We start from the raw sequence: 21,642 nt of genomic DNA on the forward strand, positions 1-21,642 counted from the left end.
AGGGAATTGCAGGGGGCGCGAGTGTTGGGGTCTGCAGGGCGTCGGCAGGGCTGGGTGTGGGGGGATGGGAGGGAATTGCAGGGGGTGCGAGTGTTGGGGTCTGAAGGGCGTCAGCAGGGCTGGGTGTGGGGGATGGGAGGGAATTGCAGGGGGCGCGAGTGTTGGGGTCTGCAGGGCGTCGGCAGGGCTGGGTGTGGGGGGATGGGAGGGAATTGCGGGGGGCGCGAGTGTTGGGGTCTGCAGGGCGTCGGCAGGGCTGGGTGTGGGGGGATGGGAGGGAATTGCAGGGGGCGCGAGTGTTGGGGTCTGCAGGGCGTCGGCAGGGCTGGGTGTGGGGGGATGGGAGGGAATTGCAGGGGGCGCGAGTGTTGGGGTCTGCAGGGCGTCGGCAGGGCTGGGTGTGGGGGGATGGGAGGGAATTGCAGGGGGCGCGAGTGTTGGGGTCTGCAGGGCGTCGGCAGGGCTGGGTGTGGGGGGATGGGAGGGAATTGCGGGGGGCGCGAGTGTTGGGGTCTGCAGGGCGTCGGCAGGGCTGGGTGTGGGGGGATGGGAGGGAATTGCAGGGGGTGCGAGTGTTGGGGTCTGCAGGGCGTCGGCAGGGCTGGGTGTGGGGGGATGGGAGGGAATTGCAGGGGCGCGAGTGTTGGGGTCTGAAGGGCGTCGGCAGGGCTGGGTGTGGGGGGCTGGGGGGGAATTGCAGGGGCGGGAGTGTTGGGGTCTGCAGGGCGTCGGCAGGGCTGGGTGTGGGGGGATGGGAGGGAATTGCAGGGGCGAGTGTTGGGGTCTGCAGGGCGTCGGCAGGGCTGGGTGTGGGGGGATGGGAGGGAATTGCAGGGGGTGGGAGTGTTGGGGTCTGCAGGGCGTCGGCAGGGCTGGGTGTGGGGGGATGGGAGGGAATTGCAGGGGGCGCGAGTGTTGGGGTCTGCAGGGCGTCGGCAGGGCTGGCTGTGGGGAGCCTGGGTAGGAGTTAAGTGCCAGGGGTGCTGCAGATGAGCAGGAGGGCTGTGGGCTGAGTTGTGTGTATGTGTGAGGTGTGGGGGGCAGGGCGGGAAAGCAGGAGGCACTAGAGGTCAGGACTGAAGTACCTGGGCACAGGTGCATATGGGGATCCCAGGGCTTTAGAAGGTTTTTGGGGGGTGACATCCAGAGACGTGTCAGGAAAGCTGACCCTGGCTTCCTGCACACTTTGGCAATTGTCCTCACCCTTCCCTGCTGTCCACTGACTCCCCCCAAAGTGACACAGGACGGGGTGGCGCTGGGGCGATTTCGTGGAGGTTAATGAGATTGGGAGAAGGCACAGACACCCCCTGCATTCCTGGTGCATCGTCAGGACGTACTGGAAGAGGTGCAGGGGCTTTGGCTCAGGGCTGGCTGGCCAGAAAGGGATCACTCTAGTGGCAGGTCTCTATGCAGAACCAGATGCAGCCGCCTTTCATCTAAGTTAGCTCATCTGCCGATTGCATTGCCCACCTGTCTTCCAACCTCGCCCTACTCCACCCCACCCCCAAACCTGGAAGTGAAGTACAGCTGCCAGTTGGGTAGCCTGGCAAGCCATGCAGCATGACACCGGGCTGTGATGTGATCTGATGTGACAGGCCGGTATGTGAGCAGCCCGATGCGATGTGACGAAGATGCAAGTGATACTGCAGCAGACAGCGCAGTCTGTATTGCCGGGTGTCGCCGGGAGCTCCAGGCTTCACTGCCTGCCTAAGTTACTCTAATCGGGAGGGACTTCACTCGGCTTGAATTCAAATCACCCCTTGCACCAATCAACTTCGAATCCCTAGTTCTCGGCCATATGTTTGTTGGCCTTGTTTGTGTTGGTTTTGGCTCCTGTATTAACTGGTGGGTGGCCATGCCCTGGCTGTGCAGTGTGGGCTGGTGGTGAGCAGAGGGTTGGATGGAGAATGGAAGAAGGGCTCCTAGGTTCCGGCACCGACTCGCTGTGTGACCTGGGCATGTCACTTCTATCTCCATGTCTCATCAGTAGAAGAGGGATGATACGTAGCTACCCCACAGCGGGGTTTGCTGGGCCCCGTGTCCTTCCCCAACGCACCTCTCAGCTGAGGACCTGCACGTTGTCATGAGTATCCAGGAGCTGCCGCCTTGCGCCCCATGGCTATTGAGCCAAGTAGCTGTCTGAAGGGCAGGGCTCTGTGGCTCCTGTTGGCAACACCTGCCCACGAGGAGGCAGGCCCCGGGGAAGGAGGTGGAGCTAGGTCAGCCGCCGGGACTGGCAGGCTGGGCCACAGGGTTAGCAGCTGGGCAGACCAGAAGTACAGACCCCTTACTAGTATGTCCCCCCCCTTCCCCCCCCCGATGGGCATGGACAGGAACCGCCCCTTCCCTGGGCTTTGCTCTGTCCTCTTCTGGGGACAAGACACCCCCCCCCCCCCGGTCCCGCTCACCAGGCTTCACATTGTCTTCTCATATGGACAGGACGCCCCCGCCCTGCCCACTCACCCCTCCCGGGCTTTGCGCTGTCCTCTCCCATGCTGGGGGGTGTCCCACTCAATCTGGCTTGGCCCCGGGCTGGCCAGGGCCGGTATTGCCATGTCATGGCGTTTTACTGCAGTGTGGGTGCAATGAAAGCCGTGTCTGTCTCCTGGAATGGAATTTCATGCCTGAGACTCAGGGGTTCATTTTCTCCGCTCCTGGCCGCCTGATGGGCCCCTGTCCTTGTAAATGCTGAGAGATACCACAGAACGTGTGTCTCTTGCACTGGTTAGGTGGCCTTGCGTAGCTCCTACGGTGCTGTACTTATCCCACCCTCTCATAGTGCGTGTCTCCCCCTACCTTCCGGGGGGGGGGAGGTCAGCCCAGGTACTGCCCCACCCTAGGCCAGTCGCCCTGCTCACTGAGTACACGCTAGGCCCCCACCTGCCTCCCTGGTCACACCTGTCCCTCCCCCACAGGTGCATGCAAGCCGTGCTGCAATTGGCAGCTCGTAGGCTGGGTGGGTTGCACTGGCCGGCCCGAAAGCAGCAGCATGTGTTCACCCTGGACCCAGGGCTGCAGCTGGCTGTCCTGTTCCTGGCCATGCCATGGGCTGTCCTGCCATCTACAATACCCAGGGGCCTTCAGAGGAGGAGAGCCCATGTCTGGAGGGTTCGTAGCTGAGTTCTGTGGTTGTGGCTGCCCCCAGGGCACTAAGCACAGGCTTTCCCTGGTGTCCCTGTCCTGGTGATGGCTCAGACAAGACTCCTGGGTCCCCAGTGTTTATAACCAACCACTCTAGTTTGCCCACGTCATGCACCAGCCAGATGGTGCAGGCTGAAGGAAGGATGTGTCGGCCTTTGCTCCATATCTGCTTCTGAGCAGCTTGTTTCCCCTCTGCTCTTAGACCCAGCAGAATCCATTCCTACCATCCTAGATGGCTTTCAGTCCAGGGAGGTAAAGGCAGGCCAGCTGGTGGAGCTTCCATGCATCGCCTCCGGGTACCCGAACCCAGCCATCCGGTGGATCAAGGACGGGCGCCCACTCCCTGCAGACAGCAGGTGGACCAAGCGCATCACAGGACTGACAATCAGTGACCTGCGCGTGGAGGACAGTGGGACCTACATCTGTGAGGTCACAAACACCTTCGGGTCGGCAGAGGTCACCGGGACCCTCACAGTCATAGGTGAGAGCTGACCAAACCATGGAGAATGTAAAGTTATGGGCCTCTCCATTGTACATCTGGGGAATGGGGGTTGGGGGCAGTGGACACATCTGGGGAACGGGGGTTGGGGGCAGTGGGCACATCTGGGGAATGGGGGGTGGGCATATCTCTAGAAAGCATCCATCCATCTCTTCAGAGACAGTAATCCTGGTTTTTGTTCATCTCATTTTATTAATATTGGAGCTGGGCATGGGCCAAGATGGTGGATCCCACCCCCTCCCACTTCCAGACTTTGGGTCAAGTGGGATCTGAGGTCCACGGTTCAGGCCCATCTTTGCTCAGATCAGAAAGGGCCTTCCTGGACTCCCCAGAGCCTGAACAATCAGCCAAAGTGGGCGTTAAAGGGGAGTCGTGACTGCTGCCGGATTTCGATTCTCCCGTGCACGTTGGATTTGGTTGCCCAGATGCCTTGGCCTGCGTGGGTTTTACATGCCATGGGTTATGTTCTGTGCGTTAGTGTTATGGCCCATTTTACTGGCTTCTCCTTAAAAATCAGTAATAGTGAGGTGCGCAACTGGATTTCATTGATCATGCCCCGGGGCGGGGCCGTCCTCTCCAACCTCCCAAAGTCCTGGCCCGGCGTTCCTTGGCCCTCTGTTAAACCTGGGATGGCTTCTCTCGGGGCAGCTCTCTCTGGGGTTGTTCCAAAGTTCTGGTCAGGAATCTGGAGATGCGCCCAAGGTCATCCCAGGGCTGTTGATTTGCATGGGGCAGGGGGTTCTGAGGGATTGTAGCATGGTCTCCATTCCAGAACTGCATGAGATGGGTGGGTGACCAAAATGAAATAGCCCTCTGGGCCCTGGCTGTTGTACAAAGCCTTGTACATTGCAGGCTCAGGACGTTAACTGTGCTGTGTGCCGGAGCACAGTGTGGTGTTACATGCACAGCTCAGAGCATTTGAAAGAAGTTTGTTTATTTATATCGCAGCAAAATATCTCCGAGAGCCCCAGATTTACCATTTTAATGGAGGGAACAGACCGGGATTGGTGGAAAACCAGAGCGCTACATTGAGAGACTTTCAATGTCTGACTGCTTGGGTTATTAGTGTTAGTTTTATATTAGGGGCCTGCATGTTGTGTTTTGTTTGATTTTATATTTAATAAACTCTAGCCAAACAGTAAATTCTGTCACGCGTTGGTCCTGGGGATCTCCTCTGTCCCCAGTAACCCAGCTGTGTCGCATGCCCCTGGGGATGGGGGGCGTGTTTGCCCCAGCTGTTGCAGCGACACTCAGCATGTTCTGCGTGTCTGTGGAGGAGCAGGCGGGCTTGCATGGGGCTGGATCAGAAGGGGAGGCCCCACCGAACAGAACAGCGTGCTTAGTGAGCAGCTCCAGGGAAGTCTCTGCTCAGAGCAGGCCTGTCACACCTAGCACGTCAGCCCGCTGTGATGTCTACTTCCAAACGCAGCCTGCCAGGGCAGCTCCTGTGCAGTCAAAGCGAAAACGATACACAGGGGAGGCACTGCCTGCCCCCCGTGCTCCTGGCTGGTGGGCATGTTGCCCGCACCACGCAGAGGAGCGTGTGTGGGGGTGACATTAAGATGAGGGGCCCTTGCTGCAGACTCTGAGGAAGGTCAGGGCCACACCTGGCTTATTGTGCACTGACATTTCACGTGCAGTCAGGCTAATGCTTCCCGGGGAGAGAAGGGAGAGAGACCACGTTAATCAAGGGACTCACAGAGTGCGCTGTGCAAGCAGTGCTCCGTCTCCCAGCCGAGCTGGTGCCGGCCGCCATGCCGGCCTCGCCCTGCCCCCTGCGCTGTGATGGGTGCAGCTGCACTAACACCCTGCCCCTCCCCCCATCTAGCCCCCATCAGGGGTAGGTTTTGTGTAATGCTCCTGCTTCCAGCAAGCCCCCTTTCCCCTCGCCAAATCAGCTCTTGCTCCTGACTCAGTGGCTAATGGAAAGGCTTAGGAGCAGGGGGCTGGGTCTGAAGCAGGTCTGCCCTTCCCAGGAGTTTGCTGGTTGAGGCAGACTCCTGACCCCGGCCAGCGAACACACGTTTGAATGCAAATTGCCTTGTCTACACTAGGACTTGAGCGTGTGCTCGCTAGTGCGTGTTGAAAACACACCTGGTTCCTAGTGAAGCCAAGGCCTTGCTGTGCTCACTGCGGCAGGTCACTTGCAGCGTTCCCGACAGCAGCTTGCTGGCATCCTCCTGCTGCAGCCCAGGGAGTAGAAGGGAGACCTCGCTGCTAGTCAGCGTGATGGGGCCAGATCACACCCTGGTGCAGCTCGGCTGGTGTCACTCGGGTTCCCCTGGGGCCCTCCACCGCGCTAGCGAGAGAGCGCTCGCTAGATCCTTTCCCCAGGCCATGAGCCCTGAGTGTTTTTTCTCTTGCCTCCCACCCTGTCTTGCACAGACCCTCTGCACGTCAGCCTCACGCCAAAGAAGCTGAAGACAGGCATTGGCAGCACAGTCATCCTCTCCTGTGCCCTCAGCGGCTCGCCCGAGTACGCCCTCCGCTGGTACCGCAACACAGACCTGGTGGTGCTGGACAACTACATCTCCATCCGGGGGATTAGCAACGAGACCCTCCTCATCACTGCCGCGCAGAAGAGTCACTCTGGGGCCTACCAGTGTTTTGCCACCCGGAAAGCCCAAACGGCGCAGGACTTCTCCATCATCGCGCTGGAGGGTGAGTCGGCTTCCCGGGCATGACGGTGAGGAGGGGAGTCAGAGGGTCTCTCCAGCATCCTCTGCCACCCCTGGAAGCTCTGTGTGCAGAACAAGTGCAGGGGAGACTTACAGCATCCCTAGGAGAGGAGTATGCTGCCCCTTAATTAGACCCTACTTCCTGGCCTGTGTGTACTGGCCAGTGGGCTCCAGAGCGGTCTCCACACACCCCTCTACATCCTGTGCTGGCAAGGCTTGCCCCCTTCTGCACCTGGAAGCGAAGAGGTTCTGCTATGCCAAGCTCTCCCCACTCCCAGCGCTCCCAAGGTGCTTCACAACAGGTCACTGAACTAGGCCATGCAATGCCCATGTGATGTAGGGGTCACTCAACCCAGCACTGAAATGCAGCTATCTCTGGGGGGGAACCAATGCTTATTTAACAGCACCTAGCAACGCTGCCCAGTATTTCAGGAAAGGGAGGGAAGAAGAATTCCTGTCTGCAGGAGGAGTTGGGTGAGGCTGAATGTCCTTCCCAGACACGGTGTGGTCAGGAAGGTGCTGTCCCTTAGTGAAGGTCCTAGGGCACTTTTGATAACAGGTGTAAGCTGCTGTGGTAACTGCAGGGAGAGAACCACAGCTGGGCCCTGTCCTCTGCAGGGAGGGTCTGTACCAAGAAAGCAACAGAAGCGACAGTGGGGACAGGAGGAGCTGCCAGATGGGGATCATGGTGGTGCCCTGGCCTTGGGTCTGGGCCTATCCTCCCCTGAGGCGTTCTCCCTCCTCTGCCTCCCAAGCAGTGTCCTTCCTTCGAGTGCATGTGCCAGGGGGAAGGCTGGGCCCTGTGTCCCTGCCCCCTCACGCTCCCTTTTACGTCTCATCTGAAAAACGCCACTAAGCTGATGTCCCCCCGGTTCTCACCAGCCCCTTTGACAGCAGCAGCCCTCCTCCCTGGGGAATGCAGGCTGGGCATGATGGGAGCATGGCGTGTCAGGCACGGTCACCCCGTTGGTTTGTTGTTGTTTGTTTGTGTCGCGGAAGCACTAGGAGCCACAGGCCTGGACCAGAACCCCGTTGTGCTGGGCCCTGGACAAACAGAACAGGATGCCCCCTGCCCCCAGAGAACGCACAGTCTAAGCAGTGTGTAAAACCCTCAGTCCAGCTTGTGCCTAAACGCAGCTGCTTGCGAGGGCTCCAGCCTGAAGCCCTAACGTGCCCCTCTCCGGGTGTCTCTCCTAGATGGGACCCCCCGGATCGTCTCCTCCTTCAGCGAGAAAGTGGTCAACCCGGGCGAGCAGTTCTCCCTGATGTGTGCCGCCAAAGGCGCTCCCCCACCCACCATCACCTGGGCCTTGGACGATGAGCCCATCCAGAGGGACAACGGACACCGCACCAACCAGTACACCATGTCGGACGGCACCACCGTGAGCCACATGAACGTGACCAGCCCGCAGATCAAGGATGGAGGGGTGTACCGGTGCGCCGCGCGGAACTCGGTGGGCAGCGCCGAATACCAAGCGCGAATAAACGTAAGAGGTGCCTGTCTACTTTTAAATATCAGCATAGGACTCGTCCTTTGTTCTGTTCTGTTTTTTGGTAGAATCTCTCTTCTTTTGTGCCGTTCCACCCAGCTCCTCCACTGCCCTGCCGTACTTTTAAAGTTGCTTCAAATCATCAGCATGCACTTGGTCGAACAAACCTTCCCTGTGGCTCATCAAGTGAGGCAGGACGTGGGGAGCCTATGGAACTCATTGCCACAAGATAATATTGAGGCCAAAAGCTTAGCAGGAATCCCAGAAGAATCGGGTTTTTATGTGGCTGTTGTGGACATCGACAGCCCTGAGGAGTGTGGTGAACCCCCACGCTGCTCTCCCGAAGCTAAGCTTCAGATATTCGATGATTCTGTGATTCAGCAGTGGGAAATGAGTTGCACCCTCCTCTGAAGCATCTGGTGATGGCCGCTGTCGGAGACGGGGCTGGACGGGCCCCGGCCTGGCCCTGGCTAGCCGTCCCGAGGTGCTCGGCTCTCCCGTTCCAAACATTTTGTAACAGAGTGAGGCAAACGGCTCAGTTTGTCAAGCAGAGCCCTGTCTCGTGGGCCAGCTCGCGGAGAGTGGCTCTGCTCTGTTCCTGGGGCGTTGTCAGGGTCACCGTGCTGCAGAGGTGCTGACTGAGGAAGCCCCGTGCATCTCAGCGGCACGTGGTTCCCTGCTCCTCAGGGGTTATGTTCCAGGGCTACATTGGAGCAGACTGCAGATCCAGACTCCCCAAGAGCTGGTGGCTGTCAAATGCCAGAGAAGTTCATTGCAATTTCCACCTTCAAGCTGCATGTCCTTTCCATTTATTTTTCTGCAAAGTTTGTGGGAGAAGTTAACACTCATCAAAGTGCAGGATTTTGCTGCCGGAAGTTAGGCAGAGTGCAAGCTTCATATGCCCCACCCTGCCAATGCACACCAGTCCTGATCTGCAGCACCCCACTTCCAGTCCTGCCCCACTGCCCCGGCTTTGCCAGTGTAACTCGCTCCTGATCTGCTCCACCACCTCCTAGTACTTCAATCTGGGCAGTGGGAGAAATCCCTCTTCTCCTCCCTCCTAATCCTAATGCATCTTGGTCCTAGCCTGCAGTGTCCTCTGCAGCACCTCCAGCAATACCAGTCATTGGTTTCTGAGCAGATATTGCCAGCTGCACCAACTACTGCATTTGGGAGGAGCCGCCAATTTAATTCCCACTACAGCCCTAGGAGGATCTGGAACCCAGGTCCCCAGAGATGAGAGCTAGCGCACTCACCCACTCTGCTCTCATGCTGTTGATCAAAGTGCAGTTTGTAAATGTCTGTTCCCCTGGAGAGGAGCTCCAGCTGATCACGTGCCCAGTCCCAGAGTGTGAGCAGTTGTGATGGCCTGTGGGAGCGTGCCCTGCAAGGCCTCTGCCTAACTTCCCCCTACTTGTTTTAACTCCCCAGTGACTTGGGGCCCTGCCTCACCTCTGACCTGTCCACCTCATAACTCCGACTCTGTCCTTCCTTCCCAGCACTAACTGCCCATAGGCGCTGGAATGTGTATTAGACCCGAGGGCGAGCCAATTTGTTAAATCATGACAAACGAACTGAATTTTCCCTTTGATTTGTAATAGCTGTATTTTCTTTGTCTGCTCAAATCCATTGTGCTGTTAATCATTCCTCTTGTTATGGTTGGAGCATCCTGTTCTTTGCATTACAGGGACTTCTGGTGGGCAAAATTCTAAGACACAAGGTACAGTATTAGCCGGTGACAGTTCACGCTTCTGATTGTATAGGTATGAACTAGACAAAGCCAAAAGTAACATTATTTTATCTACCAGGAGCAAGTTTGAATGGCCGTGTTCATCTGTCTCTCCAGTTTGCCATGGATCTAGTGGTGTTTGTCTGGAAGTCCAGTGAAGCTGGGCTTTGGCAGCCGTTTATCACTAAATCTGGAGCAAGTTCATTGCTTAGCAATGGGAACCACTAGCAAAGTTTGGTGTTGAACTTTTTGTTTTTTGTTTTTTAACCACAGATCCCTAGATTAGAATGCAGGGTTCCTTAGCCTGGGTACGTGCACATCTCTCCGACAGGGCCAAGGGGCTGTTCATCAGGAGCAAGTTTTTAAAACTTTTCCAAGTCCTCTGTGAAATTTACTCCTACTTTTACACACCCACCCACACCCTTTCTTTTCTGCTGGTCAGGAAGCCAGTGTTCCATGGCCAGTACAATGCACGGGTGTGTGTTCCCAAGGCTGCTCAAGGTGAGTTAGCTGGGTCTGAAGCTACCAGTGCTGAATTTGAGTCAAGTTACAGGCTCAAAGTTGCCTGGATTGTTTCCGTTCCACCCCAGAACTGTCTGGGGGTGTGCAGCCCTTTTCTGCTTCAGTGCTCAGGGGAGAACTTTGTGGCTGATGCCTCTTATAAGATGCTTTTTTCTTTGCCGGATGTTTTCTTTTGATGGACTCTCCATTTTTAAAGTCGTATCCCGTCGGCACCCCAGAGTGATGGCTGGCAGAAAGAGACTTTTTAAATCCATTTTTTATATTATTTCCCAATTGCTTTGGAGCATTAAAAGTGGTGGCTTTACCAGAACATGAGGCAGCTGAAAGCGTCACCAAAGCACCTTCCCCCGCTTCTGCCACCCCCCACCCCCAATCTCATCTTATTTTCAGAGTTTCCAGGAAAACTCCCCCAATTGTGGAATCCCTTCTCAGTAACTTTTGGAGAGAGTGGGTAGGAGAGATAGGAAAAGCATTAAAAAGCGAAAGCAGCAAACTGCTTTTGAATGCGTTTGTTTTACATGCCAAGGAAATGGATCTTCTGTAGGAGTGTCCTGCATACCTGATAAAGTGGGAGTTCTGCAGTTCACCGCAGGCTGGGAGCCGAGATACAGTTGATCTTTACACTGTAGGTGGAGTATTAGGTTGCTGTTTCATTTGGGCAACAGCTGATAAACAGGAGAACAATTCGATTGTTGATCTAAGAAACATGGTGTTGAAATACTCAAGTGTAGTGTTCTCCTGATCCATAAACCAGTCTCAAAGCCAGATAGAAACCGCTAAGCGGTAGATCCTCAGCTGGAGGCTCAGGCAGGCTGCTTTTTAAAGTTAAGGTAAAATAGTTTGCAATTGAGGTTGGTGGCATAAGGTCCTGCTCCCGGCATATTCCTTCAGCAAGAGAGGGGTAGCTTTGTTTTTCAAAGAGACATGCAGGGCAGCTGGGAGTGTGTTAGAAGCTGAATGGAGCTTAGGGAAGCAGGGCAGAAACATACAGTCTGTCCCTAGCATTAGCAGGGGTGGGTTCAGAGGTGTGCACAGAGTGCCCCGGGGACAGAACTTTCACAGCTGAGTATGGAAGTGACACCCACACAATTTGGCTGTGATTTTAAAAAGCAGCTAAGTGGTTCTGGAGCACGTGTCCCAGTGACTTTCAGTGGGGCGCGTGCACCCTTTGGAATATCCCACCCTTTGTGCACCAGTGACTGGTGCCAAAGTTTGTCAAAAGCTGGCTCTGCAATTTCTGAGTGTGTGCAGGATGGCGGGGGCACCCATATTTGAGCTGTTGCCTCCCCCTTCCCAAACACAAGCAAACCCTAAGTGTTTATCTTGCCTCATTTGCCTATGAAATGTGCTCTGAAATAGCAACAGATCTGTGTGCAAACAAATTGCTCTTCGGAATTAACCTAGCCTGCCTCTTTCATCCTTCCCACAATGTAGGTCCCCCGAGTATCCGAGCCATGAAGAATATAACGGCAGTGGCGGGTAGGGACACCTTCATCAACTGCAGGGTGATCGGGTATCCGTACTATTCCATCAAGTGGTACAAGGACGCCTTGCTGCTTCCAGATAACCACCGCCAGGTGGTCTTTGAGAACGGGACCCTTAAGCTGATGGATGTGCAGAAGGGCATGGATGAAGGGGAGTATCTCTGCAGCGTCCTGATCCAGCCGCAGCTTTCCATCAGCCAGAGTGTCCACGTTACCGTGAAAGGTAGGAGGCTGGGAGCTCTAACGCTGCCCCTGGCTTTAACAGGGGACTCACTCTCCTACTCTGGTGTCCTGCCAGTTCTTTGAGTCTCTCGTGTGCTAGCTGCAGGGGACTTTCAGGGAGGTGCCGGTTGTAGCCAGCAGCCCAGCTGGCTAATTTCAGCATTGTCCTTTTGGCGTTCTCTCTCTGACGCGTGCGCACCAGAGAGTCAGAGCTGTCCCACCATCCCTGGGTTTTACTGGGGCGGGAGGCCAAGAGAACACAGTCAGCTCAGCCTGGTTTGGTCTTGGGGAGCCCAGCAGTGGGGAGGGGAGAAAGGGTAACAGTCAGGAACGCTGCTGGAAAATCCCCAATCTCCTGCCTGTGAGATGTTGGTTGCCGAAGCCTTTTCCAATTGCCAGTCCCAGGCAATCTTGACAGATGCTGCAAGAGGCACCTCTCCCCTCCCATGCTCTTCTGGACGTTCGGCTGCACTGACTAGTCTGCCTCCCACCCACAGCCCCGGGGGCACCAAGAGCTCCCCGTGCTCAGTTGCACACGTACAACTTCTTCCCCAGGGGTGGCACGTTTGGGAGCCCAGGCAGAGCAGAGGTCGCACTCGAATAATTTTGAGCACGTTGCTGCTGTGGGATGAAGGTGGATAAGCCAAGCAGGGAAGCGTCTTGCTCCATTGGACACACCATGGGCTCTTCGGCCAGACCGTGGACTTGCAGTGCAAATGTTACATGGGTCCAAGATCAATTCCCATCCTCCTGGGTTAGCTGCTGCAGCCCCAGTGAATTAGTTCAGTTACTGCTGAATAACTGCCTGGACCTGCCGCTCCCTCTCCATAGTGTATCCATTTCCCATTACAAGCAATGGAGCAAGAATTGACAGTGTAAACACAAAGTATTAAAACATCTAACCTTTGCTCAGATCACCTTCGTTGGGGTTTTGCTGTGTGTGTTAGCTTTTAAAAAAATAATACACTCAGTCTTCCGAGCGTACAGAACATCTTAAAAGCTTCTACAGCCCATCAATTATTCAGCCCCATTCAGGGAGCTATCAGTCCTAATGAATTGAATCTGATGCATTCCATTCCAGTGACTTGCTGAGATTGTGTTATGAGCGTGCGATGCTACAGTATCTTCCATCCTCAGGGTTGTCGGGGCTCCTCAGACTGTCGCCAGCTTGGTGGGTGCAGTAAATCATTTCGACAAACACAGCCACAGCAGGGGAGAGAGAAAGGCAGTTCTTTCTCTCCGTCTCGTGGAGCCGAGTATTTCTGGAATGCCCTTCAGTTCTGCAGTGGGTTTTGTTCTGATGCCCCATCCTTCATATCCTCATTAGGAATTGGGTTAGCAGGAGCATGCATCCATGCTGATTATGGATTCCGCCACTTGATTAGTTAGTACTCTCCTCCAAGGCTTTGCAAAAGGAACATGGAGGAAGCTGTGTATTGTAGATGGCATGGGTCAGAGAGCTGCAGAAAGGCCTTCTCTGTCATGGGGAGCCCTACAGGGTTGGTAACTGCACTGGGTGTCTTTGCTAGCAGGAGCTTTTTTATTTTGGAAGCCACCACCCCTGAAAGGGATTAACACGAGCTCTCAAGAGGACACAGTGCATTCAGCAGCACTTGCTAGTGCACTAAAGTTAATGGTCTGCCAGGCATCCTGGCAACTGGTCATGCAGGGGGATTCCAAGTGAGGATACCTTGGGTGAGTTCCTTGTGGGGTAGGCTCAGGGTAGACAGTTTGGGAGTGTGGCAATAAGACACCTGTTGTCCGTATGTTTGGGAGCCCTTGATGCTTGTGTGAAACGAGTGGTAGGAAAGCTGGGAAGAGGGAGAAGACATCTGCATTTCTTCTTCTTGTCACAAATCCCTTCTGCGCCTTACACTTCATGGTACAGTTTATCTGAGATTTTATTGCTGGTTTGAGCTTTACAAAACTCATTGGGCTCCTGTGGGGAGAGCTGACCCTTGTGCATTGTCAATACAGGTTTACAGTAAACAAAGCCGAACTTGGAATGAAACCATCATGTTTTCTGAGAAAACCATGTGAAATCCTGAGCCTGCACCAAACCCTAAATCTCGCCTGCTTCACTCAGGGATACCAATCTCAGCAATGTCCTATATACCTGCATAGTCTAGTGTAGGTGCTAAAGCTCGGGACAAAATGTCCCTAAGCTGGCATGGTGTTTCGGTGCAAAAGGGGTGGGCTTACAAGGAGCATCTGGTGCAAAAGGGGTGGGCTTACAAGGAGCACCTGGAGAGTGCAGTGGAGAATGCCGTGTGTGTGTGTGTGTGTGTGTGTGTGTGTGTGTCAGAGAGGCAGCTGCATTGAGGAATGGAGCCTCCCACCAAAAGAACTCAGTCTGCAAAGGCAGGCGGCAGGAGTCTCCGCACTTGAGACGCTTTGAGAACTAGGTTTGCACTAGGAAAACATTTCAGCAGGGGACAGACCACAGGCCTCCCCGCTCACTTCTCTGGCTGCGCATGGCAGCGTTATGTTTTTGTTAGCTAGCAGTACAATTTTTCTTTACCAACACAAGCCCGCACTTACGGAAAAAGCATAACATAATTCAACTTTTCTCAATCTCTAGAAGGTGCCATTAGAGAATGCTGAAGTTGAGCTGCAGACCCATATATTCTGGGTTCCCATTGATATGCAAACCCTTCGGAGCCGGGATTTACTGTCTTGATCAGTAGTTGGTGACAGTTGTAGAAAGTTGAGCTGATTTAAATGTTCTCCGGTCTGGCTGATAGGGCCATTCTGATTGGAAGAGAGACATGTTTATTTCATCTGCAGCATAGCTGGTTAGAATTTATGCCAGAATTTAGATGTTTGTTTATTTATTTATATATTTATTGGCCATCAGATAAAAGACCCATGGAAAAAAATTGAAAATGCCCTGGAAAGCAATCTGAGCGGCTCCAAAGACCAGAGTAAATAACTCGAACGGTATATACATATAGACTATGCAATGGCATGGAATGCTGAAAAGCTTTTATTGCCAAAGTGCCAGGTGGCCACATTAAGTGCCACAAGTGAGTTATGCAGGTCTTCCGAAGCAAGTGATATTATAAGCTTTATAGCACCCCTTGCACCTGTGCCTAGTGTGTTCGTGCTAGTCTTTTTTTAAATCTTCATCCTGTGTTTACGTCTCCAGCTGCTTTTCCCTCTTTGAGAGCCAGTCACTGTTGAGCTGATGCTGTGGGTGTGCTCCGCATAGAGCTCTCCCCAGGAGTGGTGTGAATGGGGCATTGCTCGGGACAGGAAGGACTTTGAGGTGCTTTCTCTCTCTGGCTGCTGCCTGTAGTGGTATGACTAGGGGGCATGCCGTGGAGAGGGGAGCAGTAATGGTTTGGGGATAGCTGCGTTACCCATGTTCTACAGTGTCACCTTGTACTGACCTCCAGGCCAGGCTGAGGGTGTGGGACCAGATCTCCTCGCCCCGGGACCCAGTTCTGTCAATGGTGCTGCCTCGACGGGGCTGAAACAAAGGGTGTATCTACACTGCAGCTGGGAATGAGCCTCCCAGCTCGGGCAGACAACTTGCACTGGCAGGGCTCCAGTTAGCGAGCTAAAAATAGCAGTGTGGATGTTCTGGCTTGGGCTTGGGCAGGAGCTGGGGTGCTGATGCCTACAGGGCCCAAGCCACAACGTCCACACTGCTATTTTTAGCTTGCTAACCGGAGCCTGGCTAGTGCAAGTCTATCTGCCTGAGCTGGGAGGCTTGATTCCCCACTCTAGTGGAGAGGGAGCCGAAGAGGCACTGAGCCAAAGTCCTGACTACAAATGTAACCCTCTCACCCTAGGGCAAGGGCTGAGGAGACGGACCCTGGGCACACAGCCCAGGGTGGGGTGAATGGACCCTGTATTGTGCTAATTAGGGGCCTACTAGAAAAGCAGAGACAAGACGACAACCTTGGGAAACAATTGCAAAGTGAAAAGCAGTGGGTTCCGCTCAGCTGTGTCCGCCCAAGTGACAATGTCTTGGTGTCCCCCTGAGGTCAGCAGCTTGTGATCCAGGGGGGGTGAGCATGAGAAAGTCCTTCCACTTGGGGTGATGGAAATCCCCCACCCCCGGTCCTTCCCCATTCTGCATCAGCAGTTACATTCAAATCTGTTTTGGCTGTAGTCTCTTGGAGTGCAGTGATCTCCACACTCTCCATGGAGTGTCGCTTTTAGGCTCCAACAGTTTTATATTCCAGTCCCAAAATCCTGCTCAGATTTCATTTGTGCTATTTAGTTTAGAATCCCTGTCTCTTTCATGGCCCAGCCTTCTTGCTCATCAGCTTCTGGGAGACATGGAGCCCGGAACCCCTCCTGTTACAGCTACAGAAGCCATCAGCTGTCATCACTGGGACCTCTTGTCCTTAGTGGTCTCTTTGTCTCCTCTGACAGCACTGTCAGAGTATCCTCCCCCATGGGATCCTCTCTAACAGCTGTGCTCGCTATTCCAGGCAGCAGACTAAACCTCTACTCTTCTTTTAACCTCATTATGTGTGGATTTGGTGCTGGTGATTTAAATAGCAATACTCAGAGCCAAGTCTGCACTGGGGTACACCTACACAAGCTTTCTCTGTGAAGGAATCCCTGAACACCAGTGCACCTGCTCCCTAACCCACACTGCCGTGTGACCCACTTCTGGCACTCTCCCAGCCCTGCTGCGTCACTTCAGGCCTGACCTGCACTCCCCTGCCCAGTTAATTCCAATCCGGGGTGCTGGCTCCACTGTCTGGGATGAGACCCCCACATGCACTTACTCCTCTTGTGAATTACCAGGCTCTGAAACCCAGGTCTGTAGAGTAAAAGGGCTTGTGCATTTGTGATCGCTTTCCTGAGCTGCCGTAGCTGTGCTGTGCTCTTGCAGAACACGTGGGAGCTCTAGGGAGAGGAGAATTCATAGTTGTCCCAACATCAAGAAGTTCATGTAGAATATAAAAAACCTTATAAGCGCAGGCTGGTGTCAAGAGAGTTAGAACCTGGGAGATTCCTCTGCCGAATTCTTGCTGGGCTGTGTTGTTTTGTTGGTGTTTAAAGAGGCCTGTGGGGTGTGCTGGGAGAGAGCGTTGCATGGATACACAAAGCCTCCTCCCCTCTGCAATAGACTGCAGAGCATACACAATTAATTATTCATTAATTATGGAAAACAGGCACTGCTGGCTCCATGGCTCCAGTTTCTTGAGTCATTCCTCTGCAGCTGAGCTAATGGAGCAGCCTCGTCCCATTGGAAAGGGGTTCTCCTGCCTGTATCTGCTCCCAGGGCACCAATGAGGACATCCCTGTGCTCGGACTGAGCCTGGTGCTTTGCACTGTTGGCTCCTTCGCTGCAGTTTGTGTTTCAGGGTAGCAGTTATCTGGTTATCCGCTATTCTCTGCAATTCACTGACTAATGTATAGGATAGTGGGAGAGGAGCCCTCATGGCATTGCACCATGGCGGTGTGGTGAGGGAGCTGTATCTCAGAACCACAAAGGGAGAGATGCTCTTGTTGTTAGAAATCAGCTAAACCAGAACCTCCTTGCCTTTCATTTAGCCACTGGCCTGGGGAATAATGTTAGCTCTGGCTTCCTTCCCGCCTACCACGAAAGAGCGGTGTCAGGCCATGGCAGGGAGCAGGAGCCAGGTTTCCTCGGTTCTGTTTCCAGATCAGCCACAGGCACGTGGCCTTAGGTTACCTCCCAGACCCTCAGTCTTCCCAATCCGTACCATAGGGGTAGTGATATTGTCTTGCATCGTTGGAGGGTGGGAGCCTTCATTAATCCTCAAACAGAAGATGCCAGTAAAAGGCTCTTAGTAGTATTGGCATTCTGCTGTTAACTAAAGATTTGGCTCAAAGAGGGGAGGATGGGCAGTGAGGAAGAGAACAAGGGTTGAAATGCCAGCTCAGCATAACCGAGCTGCGGGATAATGCCAGTGCCTGCTGGACTGACTTGGGGAGGTTGCAATGGACACACTCAGGCTCGCACACTTGCACAGAATGTGCTAGAATCACCTTTGGACACCAGTGCTTTCAGGCCCCCTCCTGTCACACTCACCTGTTCCAACCTCTCCCTCCACTTTGGCCTGCGAGGAGGGGCTAATGCTGGGAAGGTGACACATGCAGCTGCCTTGTTGGCACGTCCCCAATCTCTGCTTGAGACCTCCCTTTCCCCCATCCACGCCCCCCGCCATGCCACCGTCCCAGGAGGCTCCCGCTCACGGTGTGTGAGAAAATAGCGTTTGGCTAGAGACACTTGAACAATGGTTTATGCCGTGAATGGATGATTCCCCACCTCTGTCTCCGCACCCCCTCTCAGAGCTCGGTCCCTGTCCTCACTGGGGCCAGGCACTGCGGTGATGGGTCCTGGATAGCTAGAGAAGGAGCTGAAGGCGCACACATCATGTCATGCCGATCAGTTCCCGGTTAGGGGCTTCAGCTTTCAAAGGAAAGAGCGTCTTATTTCTGCCAAGGAGACGGTGGGCAGCCGACTAATTGAATTATGGAGCCTGCTGAAAGGAGAGCGCATCTACCCGGTGCTGGGCCTTGTTAAGCCAATCATCTACCTCTTGCCTTCCCCTCCCGCCGTTGGCTGAATACGTCGTCACTCTCTCAGTTGTGAAAAATCCTCGCCTCTGAGCAACGCAGTCAAACCGACCTCACCCCCAGTGTAGACAGCGTTGGGTCAACAGGAGAATTTTCCCGTCGACCTAGCTCCGGCCCCACAGGGAGGTGGATCACCTCTGCCAAGAGGAGAACCCCTCCCTTCGTGTAGGTAGTGCCTTCACTGAGGCACTACAGCAGCGCGGCATTTGAAGTGGAGACCAGTCCTAACGTTCTCATAAAGATAACGGTTGGTGTGGTAGCCTTTGCCTTCAAGAAAAGCATCAAAGTGCTTTGCTAGCAGCAGATAAATGCTGCGGAGGAATTTCAGCCAGCACACGCAGAGGGGTTCAGTGCAGAACTTCCCATGTGGGTGCCTGGTGGGTTTGATCCCTCGGGATTTGTCTGTATCTAACGTAGGCTGTGGTTCTTTGAGATGGATGAAGTGTCCCTTAGTTCCATACTCATAGATATCTTTTACCCTCTGCTGAGAGTGCTAACTGTTGGAATAAAAGCAGCAAAGAATCCTGTGGCACCTTATAGACTAACAGACGTTTTGGAGCATGAGCTTTCGTGGGTGAATACCCACTTCGTCTCTTGCATCCGACGAAGTGGGTGTTCACCCACGAAAGCTCATGCTCCAAAACGTTTGTTAGTCTATAAGGTGCCACAGGATTCTTTGCTGCTTTTACAGATCCAGACTAACATGGCTTCCCCTCTGATGTTGGAATAAAAACCTCCTTGTTTCCAGCAATGTGGGCCATCTTGGCTGATGTGACAATAGATTTGTGTCACAGATGTGGCCATGAGACATAACATCACTTATGGCACACAGCCCCTCAACTTGCGGCCAGGTGGGCCCCTTAAAGGCATGTTAAATTGCCCTGGCATGACACAGGGGGTCAGCACAATGGAACCGGTACACTCACCACTAGTGGGGCCCACTAGTGGGGCCCACGGTATGCTGTGTGGCCACGAGGAAGGTGCTGGGTTCGGTTCCACACAGTGCGAGTGGGCACAGCTGCTCCTTGGACGCCGTAGGAGTTGGGTCTACTCCCCACAGGGCTGAATTTGCCCCAGTGACTTTCTGGATGAATTTTTAAATGATTCTGGGTCCTTCTTCCAAACCAGGCTCCTCATTGTTTTGCTCCTTGCCTTGCCAGTCCCTCCCCTGATCCAGCCCTTCGAGTTCCCACCGGCCTCCATCGGCCAGCTCCTCTACATCCCCTGCGTGGTCTCCTCGGGGGACATGCCCATCCGCATCACCTGGCGGAAGGATGGGCAGGTGATCATCTCTGGCTCGGGGGTCACCATCGAGAGCAAAGAGTTCATGAGCTCCCTGCAGATCTCCAGCGTCTCCCTCAAGCACAACGGCAACTACACGTGCATTGCCAGCAACGCCGCCGCCACCGTCAGCCGTGAGCGGCAGCTGATCGTGCGAGGTGAGAGCCTGGGGCGCCCCAGGGGGCGGGATGTGGCTTTGCACACTCATAGTTTTGTCCTCTGAGCGTCATCTGTTGTTAGGGCCACGTTCCCGAGACGGGGGGCGTTGCAAACCAAAGCAGCCTGTGCCCTCTTTGGGGGTAAGTGAGACGGAGGTAGAGGGTGGCAGGAGGAGAGAGACTTCAGAGGCATAGATGGGAGAGAAAAGAGCACTGCAGGTGGGGTTTGAAATGAGGCAGCGGAACAGAGACAGCACCAGTGAGACTGCAGCGGTACAAGCAGGAGGCCTGTGCTGCTGAATCAGCGAGATGAGCCCCCCGAGAGCCATGGTGGGTTTCAGCCATGGTGATCACGCTGTTCTTTAACTTCCCCAGTGCCGCCTCGTTTCGTGGTCCAGCCCAACAACCAGGATGGCATCTATGGCAAAGCAGGGGTGTTGAACTGCTCTGTGGATGGGTATCCCCCTCCCAAGGTCATGTGGAAGCATGCAAAAGGTAGGTGTGAGCTGTGGTCTCTCACGCGTGTGACGCCTGGTTGGGGGGATGGCCCGTTCATGGCAGCTGCTCTGCCTGGGCGAAGGACACACTTGGGGGGTGAAAAGGCATGTGGCAGCCGTGGCTACTCCTCTCTGTGGGGGTTTCCTATCCCATGACAGCCCTTCCAGGGGCTCTCCTCGATGCTAGTCACAAGGGGGTGCTAGACAGTATGTGATATTGCTCAATTGGGATTATAGCTCACTAGGATCCCGCCTACACCGCTAGTGCGAGAGCCCATCCTGTGAAGGAGCCAGCTTGTAAGTGTGCCTCACGTGCAGGCTCCATGCACAGCCATGTGTGTGTTCCTCCTGGCACTAGCCTCTGAGCCCGTTCCAGAGGAGAGCTGAGGAGACTGACCAGGCTTTATCTCCTCTCGCCCCTATGGGCTGCAGCCCCACCTTCCTCCCTGCCACATGCACCCTGGCACAGCATGCTGCAGATAGTGCTCAGCCCTCGGGGCCCATCTGCAAGGGCTCGTAGGAGAGAGCTCTGATGGTTTGTAAAATCCTAGCACAGGTCAGCGTCTTGTAACCAGACCTTTCCTCGCGTCTCTGTCCTGGGGCTTTTCGGCCTGTCCGGCCTGGAAGTTCACTCTTCTACCGCAGCTTCTGCTGGCGCTTGGATGCCGTTCTGGGGGTGCCATTGTGACGCCTGACACATTTAAATCTCTCCCTCTCCCCAGCAGGCATGGCTATTTTCCCCTTCTTTTGTGCTGTGGAGGGGCGGTGAAGCCAGTCTGGTGCCACTTTTGCTGGTGGCTGCATCTTTTATCCGCTCGCCATCGTGGGCGATGGTGCGAGCCGGGTTCTGAGCCTTGCGCGCGGCAGGCAGCTGAGCGTGCAGATCCAGCCAGGAGCTCATGCAATGGCAGCTGTCTTTTCTCTTGAACTCCTCTGGGTAGAGGGATGTCAGGGCAGGCTGACAGGGAAGCGTTAGGAATCCGGGGGACATTTCAAAGCAACAGACAATACCAGTCTCAGGTGCCCTTAAACTTTCTTTGCCTTCGTTGTGTCCTCTGAGGATTGTTTCTTCGTGTCTCCTCCTAGGAAGCGGGAACCCCCAGCAGTACCATCCTGTGCCCCTCACGGGCCGCATTCAAATCCTCCCCAACAGCTCGCTGCTCATTCGCCACGTGCTGGAGGAGGACATCGGCTATTACCTTTGTCAGGCCAGCAATGGCGTGGGGACGGACATCAGCAAGTCCATGTTCCTCACCGTCAAGAGTAAGTAACTCAGCCATTTCACAGCGCATCCGAGGTGGGGAGAGCAGGGCGAGCCACCCAGGGGGCAGAGGGGAGACGTCCCCCCTCCAACTGAACGCAGAGAGGAAA

At 54.7% G+C, this 21,642-nt stretch overlaps 1 protein-coding gene across 3 annotated transcripts in view; it reads left to right on the top strand.

Moving 5' to 3' along the window:
* Nucleotides 1–21,642, top strand: part of DSCAML1 (DS cell adhesion molecule like 1) — a 320,759-nt gene that overhangs the window by 175,969 nt on the left and 123,148 nt on the right. The window contains exons 5-12 of one of the 3 annotated variants that reach the window (XM_044997070.1): nucleotides 3,344–3,622; nucleotides 6,026–6,301; nucleotides 7,516–7,812; nucleotides 9,496–9,528; nucleotides 11,494–11,766; nucleotides 19,496–19,774; nucleotides 20,150–20,269; nucleotides 21,358–21,534. In XM_044997070.1, coding sequence (XP_044853005.1) covers nucleotides 3,344–3,622; nucleotides 6,026–6,301; nucleotides 7,516–7,812; nucleotides 9,496–9,528; nucleotides 11,494–11,766; nucleotides 19,496–19,774; nucleotides 20,150–20,269; nucleotides 21,358–21,534 — 1,734 coding nt within the window. Of the gene's footprint in view, nucleotides 1–3,343; nucleotides 3,623–6,025; nucleotides 6,302–7,515; nucleotides 7,813–9,495; nucleotides 9,529–11,493; nucleotides 11,767–19,495; nucleotides 19,775–20,149; nucleotides 20,270–21,357; nucleotides 21,535–21,642 lie in introns of those variants that run through there. The other 2 variants (XM_044997071.1, XM_044997073.1) reach the window with 2 other exon arrangements.

This window comes from Mauremys mutica, chromosome 22 (assembly GCF_020497125.1).
Source record: "Mauremys mutica isolate MM-2020 ecotype Southern chromosome 22, ASM2049712v1, whole genome shotgun sequence".
NCBI lineage: Eukaryota > Metazoa > Chordata > Testudines > Geoemydidae > Mauremys > Mauremys mutica.